Here is a 21,717-nt window from a genome sequence, read left to right as displayed (position 1 = left end):
TGCTGATTAATTGAAAAGAAAAGGCAGTTAAATGCAAGATATAGGAAGAATATTAATGAAAGAAAACATTTTTGAAAAAATAAGAATTCAAATCAAAGTTATGTTATTTTAGAAAGAGTTTCAAATCAAAATACGAATTCTTCTCCAATTTCGAAACCACAATCAAAATCATTTTCACAACCTCAAAATCAACATCACGCGTTTCAAAATCACATGTTTTCGCTACTAGAAAACAGCCTTTTACGACTCTCATTGTGCGTCGTAAAAGGCTCAGACGACACGCAAATGCGTGTCAACGAAGGCCCTATCATAAAGAGAGACGACGCGCATTTACGACGCTCATTGCGCGTTGTAAAAGGATCAGACGACGCGCAAATACGTGTCAAGGAAGACCCTATCATAAAGAGAGACGACGCGCATTTACGACGCGCAATTACGACATCTATTTATCTTTGTTTAACAGCAACATCTCTTAATGAACTCTTAGATTATGATGACAAGTTTTCTTTCATCTATTAAGTAGGGTCATTTAAAATTTACTCTCCCTTCCTACTCATTAGGTCCGACAATACAAGCATATAAAGATTAGTAAATTAGTAACATAACTTTTATCGAGTTTGAATTTGAAAAAAAAAAGAATAATTTTGACCTTTCAAATTGGTGCCTCATTTTTTTGTTTGATGTGATGATATGAATAAAAAAAGGTTGGTTTTTACCTCTTTCCTTTTTACTGTATTTTTTCTCCTCACGTGACTTTAGATTTTTCGTTGTTCTGATATGTGAAAATCAATTTCATGATTCTACATATTGATGTGTATGTGTTTAGTGTGGGTTTGATATGCTCTTTATATATAATAGGAAGCATACAATTATGGAAACAGGTCATTTTTTTGTATGCTAAGAAGGTTGATGGTGGTATTGAACTATTGATGTTGTTTTGGTAGGCACTAACGACAAGTTTGTTTCATCCGATTCATGACAAATTATATAGAATAGCAACGTACTTTATTGTGGATACCATTCGGGCAATGTACTTCGGATAATATTAATGTATGAAACACATGAACATACACAAAAAACTAACACTTTCCGCCCAGCACAACGTGCGGGAAACCTTTCTAGTTATTTATTGATAAATATTATTTTAAAGATATAATATTTATATATTAAAAAATATTACTTTATTGAGTTATAATTTCTTTTTTATTAGATTAGTTTTTTTATTGGATTATAATTTATTAACAATTATTTTTGATATATATTATTTATATATTAATAAATATTATTATTTTATTGTATTACTATTTTTTTTTATTTCTTTTCATTGTTTTCTTTATTATTAAAAAAAACTCCCAAAAAAATCTCACTCACCACACGTCTCCTAATTTATTTTAAATTTTTGGAAGATAATATATTTTGGACAACACCACCACCATCACTTAATTTGACAATGGTGGGATATGTGAGATTTTTTTTTTAAAATAAATTAGGATGATGGTGGTGTTATCCAAAAAAAAAGAATTAATCCAATAAAAAACGAAATTAAAAAAATAACTAAAAGAAATTAAGAGTTTAAATAAAACTACTCATTTCCATCATCTTTGCCTTCAAAATATTCCTCTTCTTCCTCTTCCTCCGCGGATCCCTCATTTTCATCATTATATATTATTTGATCATATGTTTTTGTAGTTGAGGCTAGGCGCAGTCGTTCCGCACGAGTTATAGTAAAGGGTGACTCAAATTGCTATTCAATCTAAAAGATTTCATCTGCTTCCATTTCAGCTTCGGTGGCTTTAAATACCCCTCTTGGTTTTATCTTGATAACCGTTGGTTTATCTTCCGTCTCATTTTTCACTGAAGGGTATGGTGTATAAACACTTGTTCTGTGATGACAAATAAAAAAGGTCGTCAATTTGAAGTCGAGAGTTGGGTTTGACATCAATCAAGTTGCTTTTGAGTATTATACTGTCTTTGTTATCAAACCATATATAATTAAATAGTATAACAGTCGAGGGTCTGCTGTACTAATACCCAATCTCTAAGATCTCTTGTAATATGACTAGTAGTCCGACTCTTTTTTAGCATTATACGTCTCCCCCACCACACATACTCCTAAGTTATTGATCACACGACCCTCACCATATTATTTGGATCAATTTCTTTTCTATTTTTGAACACCACCACCACCATCCTAGTTTATTTAAAAAAAATCTCACTCATCCCACCATTGCTGAACTAAGTGATGATGGTGGTGTTGTAAAAAATATGTTATCTTCCAAATATTTATAATAGAATAGGAGATGTTGTTGGGTATGATTTTCTTTGGGTTTTTTTATTTAAAATAATGAAAAAAATAATTAAAAACAATTAAAAATAGTAATCCAATAAAATAATATTTACTAATATATAAATATTATACATTAAAAATAATATTTATTAGTAAATCATAACCTAATAAAGAAAGAATTAATCTAATAAAAAATCAATAATCCAATAAAGTAATATTTTTTAATATATTAATATTATATATTTAAATAATATTAATTAATATATAACAATCCAATAAAAATAAATAATCTATTAAAAAAGTAATTAAAAAATAATTAACTAGATCCAATGAAATAATATTTATTAATATATAAATATTATATATTAAAAATGATTTTTATCAATATTACTATAAAAAAGAAATCTAATAGAATGAAATTAAAAAATATTTAATTTTAATAATTGAATAAAATTAAAAAGAAGAGATGCATAAATGGTCCTTGTATTTTGGTTGCAGAAATAGTACTTGAGGTAAAATTATCATTTTGAAAAAGTTATAACCAAGTTGTTAAAGCTAACATTTTTGGACTAAAAGTGCACAATGTATCAAAAATTGGACTACTTTTGCACCACAAAACATTTTTGGACCAAAACCACATAATTTTGACAACCACAATGACCATGTTCGCAATTTTGTCCGATAGACTCATATAAACAAATTATGAAATGATTTTACCAAAATCACAACTTCCACTTTTTATGGTTCACTATTCATCATCTTCTCCCTCCTTAAATCAACCATTATTTTGACATATCAAGCTTGTAAATATGTTATCTACCACGTTATTCTTCCTTATTCATCGAAATTCCTAACACATGATCATATAACAATTTCACGTTCTTCCTTATTCATCAAAATTCCTAACACATGATCATATAACAATTTCACGGTTCATCACTCTTCGAAATTCAACAATTAAACGATGAAATTAACAAAGAGAGTTAGAAGCTTACTCTCAATCCGAGTGTGTAATAATCAATCCTTGATCTATGGGTTTGGAACCACATCATCCACTTCATGTTTGAACTTCAGAGCTCCAAAAATCACATCCCCTGCCCTTAGGAACCGTAAGACGAAATATGGGCTAAAAAGGATCGATTTTGGCTCTTAAAACCCTTTTCTTTAATTATGTCACGTCGCGGTTTCGTTACATTTTTATCTCAACTTCGGACAACCACAACTTTTGCATCTGAACTTGGGTTTCAACGCTATTTATATTCACATGTTCGTATCTGAGTCAACTATAACTTTGTTTTACATTACTTTTGCTAAAAATTATTATATTTTTATATTTACTCCCATATACCAAAAGAGTATATGTTATTCGTCTTCAAGACTATACACAAAAGTATGTTTTACATTTGCCTTTTTATACTTTAGCAAATTACATGTCTTAACTCTTTTATTCATCTAACAAAAATATCACACCCTTATTAATATATAAGTTATATAAAACGGGTATTACATTTATGTTGATATGCATAAAAAAAGTTCAATGTTTTTTTTTGTTATATCACGTAATGTATAAAGTTTTCTTGTTTATAATATATGTTCCATATGTAATGCATGTCTTGAAAACACACACAGATATCCAAGTTGGCAAAAGGTCTAACAGCGATTTTTTTCAACAAATGTGATGTTTTTTTTTTCCTTGAAGTTTGAAAATTTAAAGATATACTAAGCAAGTAAAAACAATAAATAATGTATTTTTGAATAAATCCAAAACATCTTTTACCAATCTAAAGTTTCCAAAAAAAAAAAAAAATAGGTTGCTCAAAATAAAAAAATAAAAAGGAAAGGGTTGTAATTTGTAAACAATAGCAAAGTACATATTGGCATTTAACCAATTGGAAAACCAGAGAACCATCGCGTGAACCGAAAGCCTCACTGGTTTTTGACCACCGCCTCTCTCTTCTCTCTCTCTCTCTCTCTCTCTCTCTTTTGGAATCAGATTCTTGAAAGATCGAAACCCTAATCGTAGCCCTAACTACGACATGTCTTACCAACCGAGATCTTCAAATCACAGCGAAAACGACGACCACCACGACAACCGTCGGCTATACAACCCTTACCAAGATCTTAGAGTCCCCGCACAAACCCTGTACAAACTTCCGACATCTCCTGAATACCTCTTTCAAGAGGAATCCATCGCTCAACGGCGTTCATGGGGCGAGAACCTGACATACTACACCGGCATCGGTTACCTCAGCGGCGCTGTAGTTGGCGCCGGGAAGGGTTTAGTAGAGGGCGTGAAGGCTTCTGAGGCTGGAGACACCATGAAACTTAGGGTTAATCGGATCTTAAATGCTTCTGGACATGCAGGTCGGACGATCGGCAACCGTGCGGGTGTAATCGGACTGTTGTACGCTGGTATGGAGAGCGGGATGGTTAAGGCTAGGGATGCAGATGATATTATTAACAGTGTGGTGGCTGGATTAGCGACTGGAGCGCTTTACAAGGCGGCGGCGGGGCCTAGGTCGGCGGCTGTTGCCGGAGCTATTGGTGGAATAGCGGTGGGATTAGCCGTGACGGGGAAGCAGGTTTTGAAGAGATACGTACCAATCTGAGCTCGATCTGTATTCAATTTCATCTTACTACAAGTTTTGGTCTTTTGAGATTTCCAAAGGTGATTCATCTGTAGTCTTTTACAATATTTTAGTATTTTACAATATTTTAGATGATTGACATAATTTGGCATGGAATGAAATGCGTGATTTTGTTTTGTGCACTTGATGGTTGAAACCCTTTCTGTTGTGTACTTTATAAGTGTCTGGAAGGGTTTAGCCACAAATAAATCATTGTAGACCTTGATATGGGAATTGTATCGACACAGGTTTCTGTGGCTTGATTGGTTGATGAATATTTGTTCAGGTGAGAACACAGATTGAATATTGTTTTAGCTTGCTATTGATGATAAAGTAATCTTTTGATTATTGTCTGTTTGCCCTTTTAATCTTTATGTTTATATTGATATATCCACTGTTTTGACTTTTGAGGATTCAATGCTCTTTTTTTGTGTAGAATTTGATATCTCACTGTATGTTGATTCTTGCTTCCGATGAATAGGACTAAAGTCCAGTTTTGATTTTGAGATTGTAGCGTTTTTCTATTTGAATTAGGATAGCAGACAGTGTTTGTTTGCTTATGTTTCTTTTGATTTGGCTTTGTTTATGTTTATAGAGAACAAGTTTTATGCTGAGAAAATACATTGGATTGTCGTCAATGGAAGCAGTCTCTTCGAGTCTGCTTGCATCTTATCTCCTATGGGACTTGGGTAATGTTGTTATAGATACAATCATAAAACTACTCCCTATATTGTGTAGTGTATGGTGATTTGTGATAAAGATGGTTATCATTCAATTATTTTTTGTATTCATGTTTTGCTTATTTCAGATTTTTTGTATATACAAGATCGTAATTTTTTTGAACTTTATCAAAATACATTGTTATGATCAGGCAAATCAGCTACTGCATGTTCTTGATCAATTATAATGATGTAACCAATACAACAAAAAAAAGTTTAGGAACCCTTATGGTCAAAAGAAATCCCAAGTGATCAAATGTGAATGAATAGTTGGTTATGAATATAAAATTTTATCATGTATGTTTGAGTTATGATATAGACAATTTTTTGTATACTCATTACTATATAATTTGTGTCATGTGTCTGTTAAAATAACAAAAGGTCAAATGCAAGAAATAGTATTATATTTATATTTGTTTGTATTTTATAGCATCTTATAAGAGTAAGAGTAAACAGAAATTGATGAAGTAATAAACAAACAAATAAAAGTATACTACTATACTTTTATATAATGAGAATAAAACTATATAAATAATCAGTAATTCGATAATGTCTACATCTGGTCATTCTGGATTTCTTTTGTCCATCAAGCAATCTACAACGTGACAGCAAATCTAGTTTTTTAACATCATATTCTAGGGAAAATGACTCTTGAGGGTAATTAACTTTTGCGTTTGTACTCATTTGGTCCCTTTTCTTTTTTTTGTATTCAATATACCATCGAACTTGTTGTTGGTGTTTACCATAGCCCTTTTGACCGGCTTTTGACCTGTGATAGCCGGTCAAAGGGCTATGGTAAACACCAACAACAAGTTCGATGGTATATTGAATACAAAAAAAAGAAAAGGGACCAAATGAGAACAAACGCAACAGTTGGTTACCCTCCTGATTCATTTTCCCTTTACTCATTTACAACAAATCCCACATCATCTCCTACTGATATTAATAACTTTTATGAGATTCATTCTTGCTTCTCTTCAAAACATAACCTACGAAAGGACATTATTCATACATGTACAACTTTGTAATGCACTTGAATATTTATTAGGGGAATCTTGACTAAGCAGGCGCATTTCATGACTACATTTACATTTCAATCAAATGATTTATCGTATCATGGATTCTAGACAAGTCTACAAACGAGTGGAATCATAAGTGCTATGATTTTTGAGTTTACTTAGCTTTAAGATCGAACTCATGGGATAAGATACAACATCAATATGTACAATATTATGGTGTATTGTACATATTGATGTTGTATCTTATCCCATGAGTTCGATCTTAAAGCTAAGTAAACTCAAAAATCATAGCACTTATGATTCCACTCGTTTGTAGACTTGTCTAGAATCCATGATACGATAAATCATTTGATTGAAATGTAAATGTAGTCATGAAATGCGCCTGCTTAGTCAAGATTCCCCTAATAAATATTCAAGTGCATTACAAAGTTGTACATGTATGAATAATGTCCTTTCGTAGGTTATGTTTTGAAGAGAAGCAAGAATGAATCTCATAAAAGTTATTAATATCAGTAGGAGATGATGTGGGATTTGTTGTAAATGAGTAAAGGGAAAATGAATCAGGAGGGTAACCAACTGTTGCGTTTGTTCTCATTTGGTCCCTTTTCTTTTTTTTGTATTCAATATACCATCGAACTTGTTGTTGGTGTTTACCATAGCCCTTTGACCGGCTATCACAGGTCAAAAGCCGGTCAAAAGGGCTATGGTAAACACCGACAACAAGTTCGATGGTATATTGAATACAAAAAAAAAGAAAAGGGACCAAATGAGTACAAACGCAAAAGTTAATTACCCTCAAGAGTCATTTTCCCAAGTTTTAAATATAAAAACCAACGTTCCAAACCAAACATAACATACAAATCCCACACCAAACACAAAAGACATACATTTGATAATAGAAATTGAAGTGTTGCTATGGAACTCGTGAAATGTGGACATAAGACAACTGGATTTAATGCGATAATATTGATGTGATAATTAGGGGCGGAGCTAGAATTTTAAAATAAGAGGGGTTTGAATTATAATAAGCTATTAAAATGTATTTTTATATTAATAAGATGTTAAAGTGTATTTTATATTTCAATAACTTAATAGAAATGATGAATTTGACAAGGAAAAATTGTCTAATAAGCATTTTCAAGCACAAGATCTTTAATATTCTTGCTATTAAAAGCAAGCAAATTTAAAAGCACATGCTCCAAACATGAGTCATTTAATAGCTTCAATATAAGCTTTATGTAGTAATAATTAATAAAAATTTACCTCTCTTAAAATCGATTTTTTTTCAAGTTCAATATTAGTTGGTTTTTCAATATTACTATTCATTTCATGTTGTGGTGTGTATTATGAACATCTTCCATATTATTATTACTAATAATATGCAATTTTAGGTAATAAATATCTTATTTTCATTTGAAAAATGAATTAATGGTTCTTTCTTGTTCTTGTTTTATATACTCTATGATTTTATCATTTAGCCTAAGATTATAAAAAACTAATCATAATACATCATTTACAAATTATATTGCTAAATAAAATAATTACAGGTTACAGAAAACTTAAGTGTGCAATAATTAATAAGAATTTAAATGACTTGTTATTGAAATTGATGTTTGTAAAGTAGAGGGTAAAAGCGATGCCGTTTGTGTCCGCTGATGATTATTATAAAAAGGATTATGTTTGTGTGATTGCCGAATTTCTTAAAGCATTAGACAAATTAAACAACTGGGTCATGGGGCAAGTGGGCTAAATGATGATAATTCATGGGTTTAAGTGATGAAATTCAATGCTATGAAAAGGAAACAAATTTTTTTGGCTAATCAAATAAAAAATGTTAGGGGGAGACAAAACACCCGCTAGCCTCCCCACTGAAATTTAGAGCCCTAATTGATATGTATTTATCAAAGGGCTTGTAGCCTAGTGATATCAAGTATTTTTGGAATGATGTTTTTACCAAAAATTGAGGGTCAAGTCTTGCTAGAAACAAAATGAGTAGTTTAGGTTTAGGAGTAGGGAAAATGACTCTTGAGGGTAATTAACTTTTGCGTTTGTACTCATTTGGTCCCTTTTCTTTTTTTTGTATTCAATATACCATCGAACTTGTTGTCGGTGTTTACCATAGCCCTTTTGACCGGCTTTTGACCTGTGATAGCCGGTCAAAGGGCTATGGTAAACACCAACAACAAGTTCGATGGTATATTGAATACAAAAAAAAGAAAAGGGACCAAATGAGAACAAACGCAACAGTTGGTTACCCTCCTGATTCATTTTCCCTTTACTCATTTACAACAAATCCCACATCATCTCCTACTGATATTAATAACTTTTATGAGATTCATTCTTGCTTCTCTTCAAAACATAACCTACGAAAGGACATTATTCATACATGTACAACTTTGTAATGCACTTGAATATTTATTAGGGGAATCTTGACTAAGCAGGCGCATTTCATGACTACATTTACATTTCATAAAAGTTATTAATATCAGTAGGAGATGATGTGGGATTTGTTGTAAATGAGTAAAGGGAAATAAATCAGGAAGGTAACCAACTGTTGCGTTTGTTCTCATTTGGTCCCTTTTCTTTTTTTTGTATTCAATATACCATCGAACTTGTTGTTGGTGTTTACCATAGCCCTTTGACCGACTATCACAGGTCAAAAGCCGGTCAAAAGGGCTATGGTAAACACCAACAACAAGTTCGATGGTATATTGAATACAAAAAAAAAAAGAAAAGGGACCAAATGAGTACAAACGCAAAAGTTAATTACCCTCAAGAGTCATTTTCCCCATATTCTATGGAAAAAAATGCGCCATTGCAACACAATTTTTTAGAAAAAAATATTGTTGACCTGCGTGGTTAAATACCAAGTATAGTATTATACTATTTAAGCCGGAAGAAGTACCAACACCACATGTCAATTGGGAATAGCCCAATTGGTAGAGCATAGCCTCTTAGTTTATAAGGATGGTGATGTGGGTTTGATCGTTGGTGCTAATAAGGATTGAAGTGTTAACACTAACATCTGGAGTTTTCACCGCGTTAGTGAACACCATATTGCTTGTGCGGTGAATGTAAAGGGAATATCCGTGTGTGATGAGCCTTAATTCATCCACAATATCGTCATCATCATCAAATTTGTCGGATATGTTGGGGAAACAACATTTATCGGGAAAGATATGACCAAAACAATTACGCATTATCAAGAACGAGTTCACCTATTAGAATGAGAAGAGTTCATTTGAAGAGAAATCCTGAACACAGACACAATCGTCTTATAGAAAATTACTTTGCCGATGACATCGTATACGATTAAAAGTGTAGACGACAGTTTGAAGAAAAGTTATTCCTACATATTGTTGATGACTTGAAAGATCGGTTTCCATATTTTCAATTGAAATCAGATACCAAAGTTGAAACAGGTTTTTCTCCAATACAAAATTACACAACCACAATTCGTCAGATGCTACTACATGAGAGCAGACTTATGTCAGATAATTCATACAGTCGAAGATTCAGAAGAAAATTTGGTGTGATGTATTTTAATTTTTAATTATGTTTTCTTATGTTCATTATGTAACTTTTATTTGCGAATAATCAAATATTTATGTTTTATTATTTTTAAGTTTATTAATCTTTTTATTTATTTATTAAATTATAGTAATTTTATTATAACAAAATAATAAATAAATAAGGAAAATGAAGTTTCACTATTTCTTAGGTTTTGAATAATAAAGGTTGAGTGAGGAGAAAATGAAATACTTTGAGGTTTTGAGGGAAAAGAAAAACAAGGGTACACTCTCTACTCTTCAGTCTTACAATGTATTTTAATCAAATCAAATACTCTTTAGTCTTAGAATGTATTAATCAAATTAAATTTAGTGATAGATTTCACTTCTACTGTTTAATTCTTTAAATCTGATTCTAATGCATTTTTAGATTATTTACATAACACATTATATATATATATATATATATATATATATATATATATAAAAGCATAAAAAGATGCATATACAAAGAGTGCATATATGCACAAATGTCAAAAATGCAAATATTCGTAAAAAATGCACATATGCACTCTTTGTTTATGCATGTTTTATGAGAGAGAGAGAGAGGTTAAATTGAGAACATATAAAAGGTTGAGAACACGAGAATAGATCCTAACTTCTAAATATTTAAATCTATGGTTATTATTAAACGGTCCATTTATATAAATTATAAAATTGTTGAGAAGAATATGTAACATTTAAATGGATAAAAGGATATAAGGGTAATTTTAATTTTCATTGATTCCATAATGCTAGCTAACACAATATATATACGATTACTATTCCTAATCCCTTTATTTTGTCAAAATCTCTCTCTCTCTCTCTCTCTCTCTCTCTCTCTCATAAACTTAAGGATACTGCTAAAGCCACTCTGATCGCTTATTGTTCAACCAAAACTGAATGACAGACAAGGGATTCTAGAACGTGGATAATATGTGTATATGTGCACCAGAGAAAAGAGTAGAAGATGGTGGTGTTACATTGATTGATTTGTATAGGAATGAGCTAGAAGAAGAAAGAGTAAATGACACAAAAAAACACTATTTTTACACAGAAATTTGATTTTGACACCGTGTTTTTTTTTGTGTCAATTTTGACACTGTGTTTTTCAATTTGTTACAATTCTGACCACTTGACCGGTTAACCAGGTTACATGCTGACGTGACATGATGACGTGTCAGTTTTAATGACGTTGCATGCTAACATGATATGCTGACGTGTCAAAATTGATTTTTTTTCCACATAAAACACTAAGTTTTCACTTTTTTTCGATTTTGACACTAAGTTTAATTTTTTATTTCAATTTTGACACTATGTTTTTTTGTTCCAATCGAACATCATTTATCAAATTTTGTTCAATTTTTCTATTTTCCATTTGAAACCGTATAAATATATTTTTTATTACATTTTAAACCGTATCAACATATTTTTTTTCGTTTAAAAACCACATTTTTATTTAAATACAAGGTGTTTTTTTTTTCTACATTCAAAGCATTAGTTATATATCATGAGAATCAAACTAACAATAAACATCTAATAAGATGTAAAAATTTGATAGGTTGCAAACTTGATATCCGAGTTTTGATCGACTACACGCCTCCAAACCTCCAAACACATTTTAAAGTTGCATATTTAATATAAAATATAATTTTTATATAACTAATACATATTTATATATAAAAATATGGCCTTTGAGTGTAAAAAAAATTTGTATTTGTATAGAACTATGGTTTTTAAATGAAAAAAAAACATATTTATACGCTTTAAATGTATTAAAAAATATTTATACGGTTTCAAATACAAAATTGTCAATATTGAACAAAATTGGAAAAAATGATGTTCGATTTGGAATAAAAAAACATAGTGTCAAATTTGAAAGAAAAAAATTAAACTTAGTGTCAAAATCGAAAAAAAAATAAAAACTTAGTGTTTTTTGTGAGAAAAAAAATTCAATTTTGACACGTCATCAAAACTGACACGTCATCATGCCACGTCAGCATTAACCTAGTTAACCGGTCAAGTGATCAGAATTGTAACAAATTGAAAAACACAGTGTCAAAATTGACACAAAAAAAAACACGGTGTCAAAATCGAATTTCTGTGTAAAAAGAATGTTTTTTGTGCCATTTACCCAAGAAGAAAATAATATTTTGGCAAGACTGTGTGTTAATTATAAAAGAGTAAATTACACGAATGATCCCTATGGTTTAGGGTAATTTGCATGTTTGGTCCATAACTTATTTTTTTAACTCGGAAGGTCCCTACTGTTTGTTTTTTGTTACGCGTTTGGTCCCTGTCTTACCTAAAAAACATATTTTGCCCTTGATTTATAATTTATTTAAATAAACATATCTCCAATTTCATCCCTCACCATACCTTACATACCTCACCATTTTTCCCTATTTAAATAATAGTATTTTTAGGGAAGATAGAGACCAAGCGCATAACAAAAACAAAAATAGGGACCAATGATGTAACAAAAACAAATAGTAGAGACTTTCCGAGTTAAAAAAATAAGTTAGGGACCAAATGTGCAAATTAACCCAAACCATAGAGACCATTCGTGTAATTTACTCATTATAAAATAAGGGCATTTTGGACTAATCAAATATTAATATTACAGGAAGCTAATTCTCCCCTTCATTCCTTTTAGCACCGATGACACCAATCGCCTTCGTACCATTGTCGTATTGTCGTCGCAACGCCACCGAACTAACACCAGATTCAGTTTTTTTTTTTATAGTCTTACTCTTATTCACAACTTAATAGATTCACATAACATATAATATAACAATTTATAAACCATTTACAAATTAATATAGTATTCACAACTAAAAATATTCAAAAAATAATACAAACATTCATATATAAATCATTCATATTTTAACACAAAATTCATATAAAATTTAAAACTTAAAACAATACATTCACAACTTCATACAATTCATTCACAATTTAATACACAAAATTCACATACACAAAACACCTTTAAAACAATGCATTCACAATTGAAAATTGAAAATAGTTCATTCACAGTTTAATAGGCAAAATTCACATACACCAAACACCTTGGGTACACCCCACACATCAAATCCATATGCACCACAATCTTTAGATTTGAGACACTAGTTACAGTTTAATTCCTGAATTAACGGTTTAAAAGAAACATAAGTATTAGTAGTTTAAACACATGCATACCTCATTTAGACATTTCACCAAACAACTTGTATGCGTTTGTGTACATAATTTCTTCATCTAAACACCATCACGAGAGACCATATCGAGAGAAACAAAATAAGGAGGAGAACACGATGATAGAACCACCATGAAATGCACCACAACCACCAGATCTATACTTGAAATGAATCACACACATCAGATTTGATGCAAAATTTTCATCATAGATCATAGAGAAAATGATAGAGCATGTTGTGTTTCACCGGAGCAACGACGAAGGCAAGGTAGCAGTGGTTGATGATGGTGGTGGATCCTCGCCGCCACTTGTCGAAGCTCGTAGATCTAAAAGAGAATATTGTAGATCTAAAGGCCAAATTCATATATATGAGACTGAATCGTGGATTTGGAATCGGTCGGAGCATTTGGATTTGATGAAGGTGGTTTGTCGGTAGAAGGAGGGTGCGGTGGCATACTGACGGTATGGTGGTGGTTGGTGGCAACTGGTGGCAAGGTTTCTGTGTTTTTCAAGTTTGGTGAGAGAGCTTCAGAGAGTTTAAGAGAATTTGAGAATTTGATTTCTTAAGGATCATATATAATCTAAGACATATATAAGTGGTTTTGAATTTAGGGGTGAGCAAAACCGCACCGCAAAAACAACATAAACCGTAATAAAAACCGATGATAAGGTTTTCTGTTTTTCAAAAACTGCAAATTTACGGTGCGGTGTGGTTATTAGTTTTCAAAAACCACATCGCACCGCATATATTATATACATTTTTTTATTAATTATTAATATATTAAATATTAACTATTAAAAATAAGATAAGTTTTACAGATAAAATAAGGATAAAATTCTAAAAGATAAAAGTGTTAGTTTTTTGTTATATTTAACTTTGGAAAATAGTGAAATTTGACAATTTTAAGATATTTATTGTTAATTGCTATTGATTTGATGTTTTTAAGATATTAGTTTTTTGTGATTGAAGTTAATTGTCTTATATCTTATGATTTTTTTTATTATTACACGTAATATGTTTAAACTTTAAACTATGGTTAAAAACCACACAAAATAACCGTACCAAACCATGCGGTTAATAACCGAAACACAAAAAAAAAAAAAAAAAAAAAAAAAAAAAAAAAAAAAAAAACGCACCGCAAAAATAACTGCACCAAGCGGTTTTGAAAATGGATTAACTGCATTTGCGGTTAGTGGTGAGGTTTTAACCAATAATCATTCTGAACCGCACCACACTCACCCCTAGTTTTGATGTTTAAGTTATCAAAATGATCAAATCCCCTTATTGTTTTCACACACACACATATATATATATATATATATATATATATATATATATATATATATATATATATATATATATATATATATATATATATATATATATATATGTGTGTGTGTGTGTGTGTGTACGGTGTGTATTGACATTACGTTGTTCTATCATTATGTCATGCTATTTTTAAGCTATAATGCTTGAAGGAGTGATGTTGAGGATGGTTGCCAAGGTCACCACCCCTCTCCACGTCACTTTCTTCACTTGCCAAAGAAAGAGAACGAAAGTGGTGTCCAAGCTAAATACAATGCAATCTTAAAATAACGTTATGATAAAACCAATTTTAGTTATTTATGGAAATTTTAAATAATTATTTTACTGAAGTATTAAATTAATTTTTTGTTGAAAGATTAGATTATATAAAGAAAAACCAAATGTAAGCATAAAATATCATTCAATTCTCTAAAGGAACAAAAGTAAAGAAAAAAAAACACTTGGCCTCGCCATGGAAGAGCAAAATAACCAAGAGATGGAATCGTATTCCATTCATTCTAAGAGAGCTTTTTTCATTCCCCCATGTAACGCTCTATTCTATTTCAGCATACCAAACAATATCTAATAGATTCAATTCAAAAGAGCCAAAGGAAACCAAAAGAAAGGTTTATTTAAGTTACAAATGTCAGCACAGCACAGCACGAGGACCATATCTCAATTTTCAAATTCTCTCCCGCACATTACAAAGGTATCAAATATTTAACTCTACAAACAATATCACCAAAACCGAGTTCATGTTTACATGCCTCATACTCCTTACCCTCCCTTTTTATCTTATTCCAATTTCCAAAACAAGATCACATCATGTTATCAACCAAACCCGTTGTAACAAGAAATCAATCGATAATTGGAACACAACCAATGAAAAATAAAATAAACCATATCATCTTTAAAGCAGCATTGTCTCCGGATTCTCAATGTAACCTTTGAATGCCTTTAGCCATTCAGCCCCAATCGCACCTAACACCATATACAAACCATAATTAGCAAACTATATATATATTTTTTTTAAATCTCAAATGATTAAATGAGCATTTGCATGTGACATACCATCAATGACACGATGATCACAACTCAATGTGACAGACATGTAAGAAGCAAACTTAAACTCTGCAGTCCCTGAACCAGGTACCACCCTCCTTTCAGCCGACCCAACTGCTAAAATCCCTGCCTGTGGAGGGTTTATAATCGCACAAAATTGCTTTATCCCAAACGGCCCTCCAAGATTCGAAACAGTAAAAGTACCCCCCTGCCAATTCAATTCAATTCATAATTCACACTTTACAATATATAACAAAATAAGAAGGTGAAATTGAGCAGAGCTAATCAGACAGACCTCATAATCGGATGGTTTTAACATGTTTTCTCTAGCTTTCTGGGCTAAAGTCTTTACGTCTTCCGAGATTGTAGACAAACCTTTCTTGTCTGCATTCTGCAAATTTATTGATTTTATAAGCAAAACTATTTAAAAAGAGTAAAGCATATTGCTATTTCCTGTTATAATATATTAACATGACAGCAAGTTAAAAAGGTGTAATGACAAACCCTAATGACAGGTACGTAAAGCCCGTTATCTGTTTGCACAGCTACATTGATGTGCACGTCATGGAACCTATTTATTTAACAAGTTCGTTATATTTTCTTATAATTTATTTCAAGAATATTTAACTTGTTTTATATACTTACTGACGAATATAGTCATTGGTCCATGAACTGTTACATTTAGGAACTTTCCGAAGAGCCAATGCTGCAGCCTGTAAACAACAAGATTATAATAATAACCATTAAATGATATCTTTTTCATTCTTTTTTTTTTTTAAATTGTGAGATTAACTTTGTTCATACAAGAGAAGAGACTAAAAGATACCTTAATTACAAGGTCATTGATGGATATCTTCTTTCCTCCTGAAGCTTCTTGTAATGAATTGAGTTCTCCACGCAATCTGCAAAGAAATCATCAGAAAAGGTCTTGAAAGGCTGGTTAGGGTTAAAAATGTAAATTTGAAACAATGCTTACTTTGTAAGTTTGTCGACACATGTATCTACAGTGAGATAATAATGAGGAATGGTTTGCTTTGCAAGCAACAAGCGTGAAGCAGTGACCTGTTAAGATTATATGATGAATTAGTTTCAGATTTTTTAAAAGAAACTGAATCGTTTTATTTATTTATCTTGATACAAAAACTAAAGAGATGAGGTGGCAATGGCTTGGTTAAAGTTGTTTTGATAAGAAGAGTATATCAATATGTATGATAAATAATAATAATAATATACCTTTCTTATCTGAGTATGTGGAATATCGGTGTAATTTATGGCAGAAACCGTTGATTTGTCACCCTTTGAGGCTGGAGCAGCTGGAACATCTTTCTTACCAGATGCTACACAAACAGGGGTACCCAAATATAAATTAAAAGCTTAACAATATTCAGCTTCAGCTGAATTGTAGAATATAATAAGGGTTTGTTTGGTTCAATTGAATAGAATGACAAAAGGAATGGAATGAGTCATTAGATTTCACGATCTTGTTTGGTTTGCATGAATGAAAATTGAGTTGAATGAATTTTATATTTATGTGTATTATATGTAAAACAGGCTCTAGTATTAGCACAATTCGGTATATTAATTGACTATGATAACAGACATTATTAATTACAAAACTAAAAAACTTCACATGATAGAAGTTAATTAAAACCCAAATAAGATTTTATAGTAAAGGAATCTTTTCTAGCTAACTTCAAATAAAAAAAAACTACAACTTAATTAAAATCAAGAAATTCTTAAAAATATTTGTGTCACTATAAACTTTATTACAAAAAAAAAAAAAAAAAAAAAAGGTTATATTAGAATATTTCATTCCATTCCACGATGGAATTAAAAAAGCCACATCGTGCCAAGGAATGATTATCAACAAAAGGAAAGGAATCAGATTCCTTCACAAATGGTCCATTCCATTCCAACAAACAAAGCAAAAACAATTTGTTTTTCATTATAATGGAATGAACCATTCCGATTCCGTCATACCAAACAAAACCAAAGAATTGTGAGTTGTGAGATACCTAAATATTCCTCAACATCAGCCTTCACAATGCTTCCATCAGGACCTGTACCTTTAATACTTGACAGATTCACCTGATCAAAGAAAAACATTAGCACACAAGGTACAAAATCTATTACTACAATACATAATAATAAAAAAAATAAGATCAATTACTTTGTTATCTTCAGCCAATTTTCTTGCAAGAGGACTAGCAAAAACACGATCTGATTCAGAAGCTGCAGTGGGCTTCACAGTTTTGGGTTCTGGTGTGCTGACTGGCTTCTCAACTACATCCTCTTTGGGTGGGGTAGGTGCAGGAGGGGCTTCTGGGGCTGCAGCATCTGATGCTTGGGGTTTGTAATCTTTAAATTTATCAAGATCAGCCTTATCCTCAACAGTTATAGCAATCACCTGTAGCAAATATAAACTTACTTTTAGACTATAATCTCATCACTCAAAAATAAATTTGACATCAAAGTAAGATATGAAATGTTACCTCGCCAACTTGGATTTCTTTTGCTCCATCTCCATGTACAATCTTAGCTAGATACCCTTCTTCCATACATTCCATTTCTACAGTGGCTTTATCCTGTAAAGAATATTGAGTCAATAAAGCTAAACTTAGAGAGTGAAGACAGAATTGAAGATAAAGAAGACATACTGTTTCAACTTCACAGAGTACTTCACCAGGTGCAACTTGATCTCCTTCTTTCTTTAACCATCTTGCTATGTTACCCTGGATGAAGGAATAAAAGGAAAATTTCAGTAAACATAGTGATGTAAAGAACTGTATTGAGATACCCTTGTATTTAGAATAACATGGACCTCTGTCATTGTGGGTGAAAGAGAAGGCATCCCAATCTCTTGGTGTGGGGGAAGGCCTGCAAGTCAAAGCATATGAATTTCTTTTACAAAGATTAAAATAGTGGTAAAGCTCAAAGATTTTTCATGAAAGATACTGATATTATTATGTATGAGAAGTACCAGAGCTCGATGAAAAGCTTCTCTTAACTTGAACATCAGAGCTGTTAAACGTTAATCAATTATTAAAAGCATGAATCAGGAAACATTGATAAATGCAATGATCTTGAGGATGCTTTGAAAATTACCATGAAATTGCTCTGCTGAACATCATTCCACTAACTGAAGTTCCTTCTGCTCTAACAGCAAGTCCATTTTGCCCCTATGATTAAAAAAAAAGAAGATGAGATTCTATATAACTTCATGTCCAATTTACAAGATGATGAAACAAGGATTTGACATACCTTTGTGGGATTCACTCTATAACTTCGAGTGAACATGGGTGTACTTGATATGGATCCACTGCAAGACTTACATCCACAAATATTCTCTCCAGAAACATTGTTAATATGGCGGAGCTTTGACACATCTGTAAATGTGAATGTAAATCTTTGACAATATGATAATCACAATAGTTGTAATATTGAGACACTGATATCAACACACAAGTGTGAATTATACAATAAACCAAGATGCATCCAATTCACACACAAGTGTGAATTATACAAAATACAGGTGAAGTTCTATCCTCCTCCATATACATACATCAAAAACCACAAAATAAAAGCACTAAACTATGGTCAATGAAATTTTATATTAACGCAGGTAAAATAGGAAGCAACTCAGCTACTTACCATCCCCTTTGTTAGTGATGGAACGTGTACTATTAGTAAACCACCGAACCAGAATGGCATGATCCTGCCGTATTGCCCCAGAAGCATTTCTCAACTGAAATAAAACAAAATTAATCAACATAAGAAACAAACTTAGTCGCAAGCACAAATGCATCCAATTTATTAGATGTACTCTATCATCTTTAGGCATCCTACATCTCAATTCTCTGGCTCAAATATCTTCCTCTCCCCATTCACAGTTCACAGCCACAAACGCCGCCTTACCAACATGAAGCTTTGAACGAACACACTCAAAACCTAAATCGACAAAGTCTACTTAAAAAGCATGATAACAGAAATTCAATCTTCATATACTAACTGATTTTCTTTTTAGCAGTTATTTTGTAACATTCTAGGCGAGAAAAGATCTTCTAACAACTAGACAAGTACAATCAACTAACGAATCGAACATCAATACATTCACTTCTTCAGTAATAATCAATCATAGCTACATACATACAAACGCGATATCTAATCATCGAAACACATAGATGTAACCTAAACAGAACTTATAAATTGTGCAAGTTTAGATGAAAAGGGGGCTGATAAGAACCTGCTTGGAGTGACGGAAGATGTGAGTTGCAAAAGTCATGATCGTTTCAGTAGAGAGATTGTTTCCCGGAGGAAATGGCGTCCGCCTTCGATGTTGGAATATTGATTGGTTGAAAGGAATCTGTAGTGTTTAGGGCTAAAAGTCAAATTGCGAAGGCAGCGAAGGTCTAGATCGGTGTTCCTGATTAAAACATGGGTCTGCTGTAAATATAAAGTGAGAGAACTTTTTTTATCACCAATCTCGGTGAATAGTGATTCAATACGTATTAAATTTTCAATTTTATTCTCTGTTATGGAAGGGTAATTAAAACAATTTTATTGAATAACATAAATTTTCAATTTTATTCTCCCTTATGGAAGGGTAAATAAAACAATTTTATTGAATAATAGGGTAAATTATATTATATATGGTTTGGTTTGAGATCAATAGTGACATTTGTTTTATTAACTATCACGAAAACGAATCAATTTAAAAACGATAAACATGACACGATATAACAAAGATAACATAAAATGACATTTAGATTATTTAATTAATATTTAATCATACATAACACGACAGATAAATGTTAAATCTTGTCATTTCGAGTCGAATTTTGAATACGAATACGACACGATGTTATGCTTTTTACATTTGACGTGAACACGAATTCAAATTTCAATTTCATCCAAATTTCGTTGTGTATCATGTATTTTTGTTGGTCATATCATCAATTGTCGTTCCACCTTAGACCACCATCGTCTTGTTCAAAACCAATAGATTTGTCCCTCGGCACATTAAAGCCACAATCGTCCGGCGGAAACCGTTGGACCGTCGTCAATCTACGCTTTATTTAACTGTTGCACCATCCGGAAATAATGACAGCCGATGATATGCACTCTCAAATCATTTAATTGGTTTGAAACTAAATGTTTTTTCATTTTCTAATACGATTGAGAAATAATAACCTCCAAAAAATATTTTGTTTTTTGGGTTTGAAATCAAATAATTGACATGTTTGTTTTTCGTTTTATGGGTTACAAATCAAGTGGTTTTTCTTTTTATGAAATTGGTGAGGAGTATAACTTGTAAATCGATTTCCTTTTCTAGGTTTGAAATCAAATGGGTGATCTATCCATTTTTGTTTTCTAAAATCATTAGTTCGTTAGTCTTTTTAATTTTATATACTTTCCAATTTCAGGAATTTATTACGTTACAATTTTCGGCAATTAAATGAAATTGGTGAGGAGTATAACTTGTAAATCGATTTCCTTTTCTAGGTTTGAAATCAAATGGGTGATCTATCCATTTTTGTTTTCTAAAATCATTAGTTCGTTAGTCTTTTTAATTTTATATACTTTCCAATTTCAGGAATTTATTACGTTACAATTTTCGGCAATTAAATGAGATTTTTCAGTGATTTCATGCTAGGTTTCGATTTTAGGAATTGCTTTTTTTTTTTTGTTTAATTTGGTGTAAGGTGATGGCAACGGTGGTGAATAGGGTGGATGTCAGAGGTGAGTTGGGTGGTTATGGTGGTTGTTGGAGGTGTTTGGTGTCGCTATGATTGCTCTTAATCTTTATTTAACATTGACATTCGGATAAATGATAACAAAAAAAGTTCACAAATAGTAAGAAAAAGTATAGCATCCATTTCATGTCTAGTAGGGTTTAAACCCGAAACAAAACCAAATAATATGGATGATCTGAGTTAAAAAATAATAATAATAA

At 31.6% G+C, this 21,717-nt stretch overlaps 2 protein-coding genes across 3 annotated transcripts; one reads left to right on the top strand and one right to left on the bottom strand.

The window, feature by feature from the left end:
• Positions 1-4,178: 4,178 nt before the first annotated feature.
• Positions 4,179-5,721, top strand: LOC111910330 (mitochondrial import inner membrane translocase subunit TIM23-1). Of its 2 annotated transcripts, XM_023906159.3 has the most exons (3): positions 4,179-4,955; positions 5,163-5,200; positions 5,510-5,721. In XM_023906159.3, exon 1 carries the CDS (start codon positions 4,324-4,326, stop codon positions 4,894-4,896), a length of 573 nt encoding a protein of 190 aa, XP_023761927.1. In that variant the 5' UTR covers positions 4,179-4,323; the 3' UTR covers positions 4,897-4,955; positions 5,163-5,200; positions 5,510-5,721. The 2 variants fall into 2 exon arrangements, with proteins under 2 accessions (XP_023761927.1, XP_023761926.1); XM_023906158.3 differs by lacking the exon at positions 5,163-5,200.
• Positions 5,722-15,313: 9,592 nt separating this feature from the next.
• LOC111910329 (dihydrolipoyllysine-residue acetyltransferase component 2 of pyruvate dehydrogenase complex, mitochondrial) lies at positions 15,314-20,197 on the bottom strand. Its single transcript, XM_023906157.1, has 18 exons — positions 20,008-20,197; positions 19,416-19,509; positions 19,026-19,150; positions 18,870-18,943; positions 18,745-18,785; positions 18,586-18,641; positions 18,422-18,496; positions 18,257-18,349; positions 17,935-18,171; positions 17,780-17,852; positions 16,998-17,101; positions 16,741-16,826; positions 16,591-16,666; positions 16,410-16,477; positions 16,269-16,335; positions 16,060-16,155; positions 15,774-15,972; positions 15,314-15,683 (listed from the first exon to the last, which is right to left on the bottom strand). Exons 1-18 carry the CDS (start codon positions 20,044-20,046, stop codon positions 15,613-15,615), a joined length of 1,674 nt encoding a protein of 557 aa, XP_023761925.1. The 5' UTR covers positions 20,047-20,197; the 3' UTR covers positions 15,314-15,612.
• Positions 20,198-21,717: the final 1,520 nt, after the last annotated feature.

The sequence above is a fragment of the Lactuca sativa genome, chromosome 5, assembly GCF_002870075.4.
Source record: "Lactuca sativa cultivar Salinas chromosome 5, Lsat_Salinas_v11, whole genome shotgun sequence".
In the NCBI taxonomy this organism is placed as follows: domain Eukaryota; kingdom Viridiplantae; phylum Streptophyta; class Magnoliopsida; order Asterales; family Asteraceae; genus Lactuca; species Lactuca sativa.
Note: the sequence above shows the minus strand (reverse complement) of the source record. Positions and strands in the feature narration are given on the sequence as shown.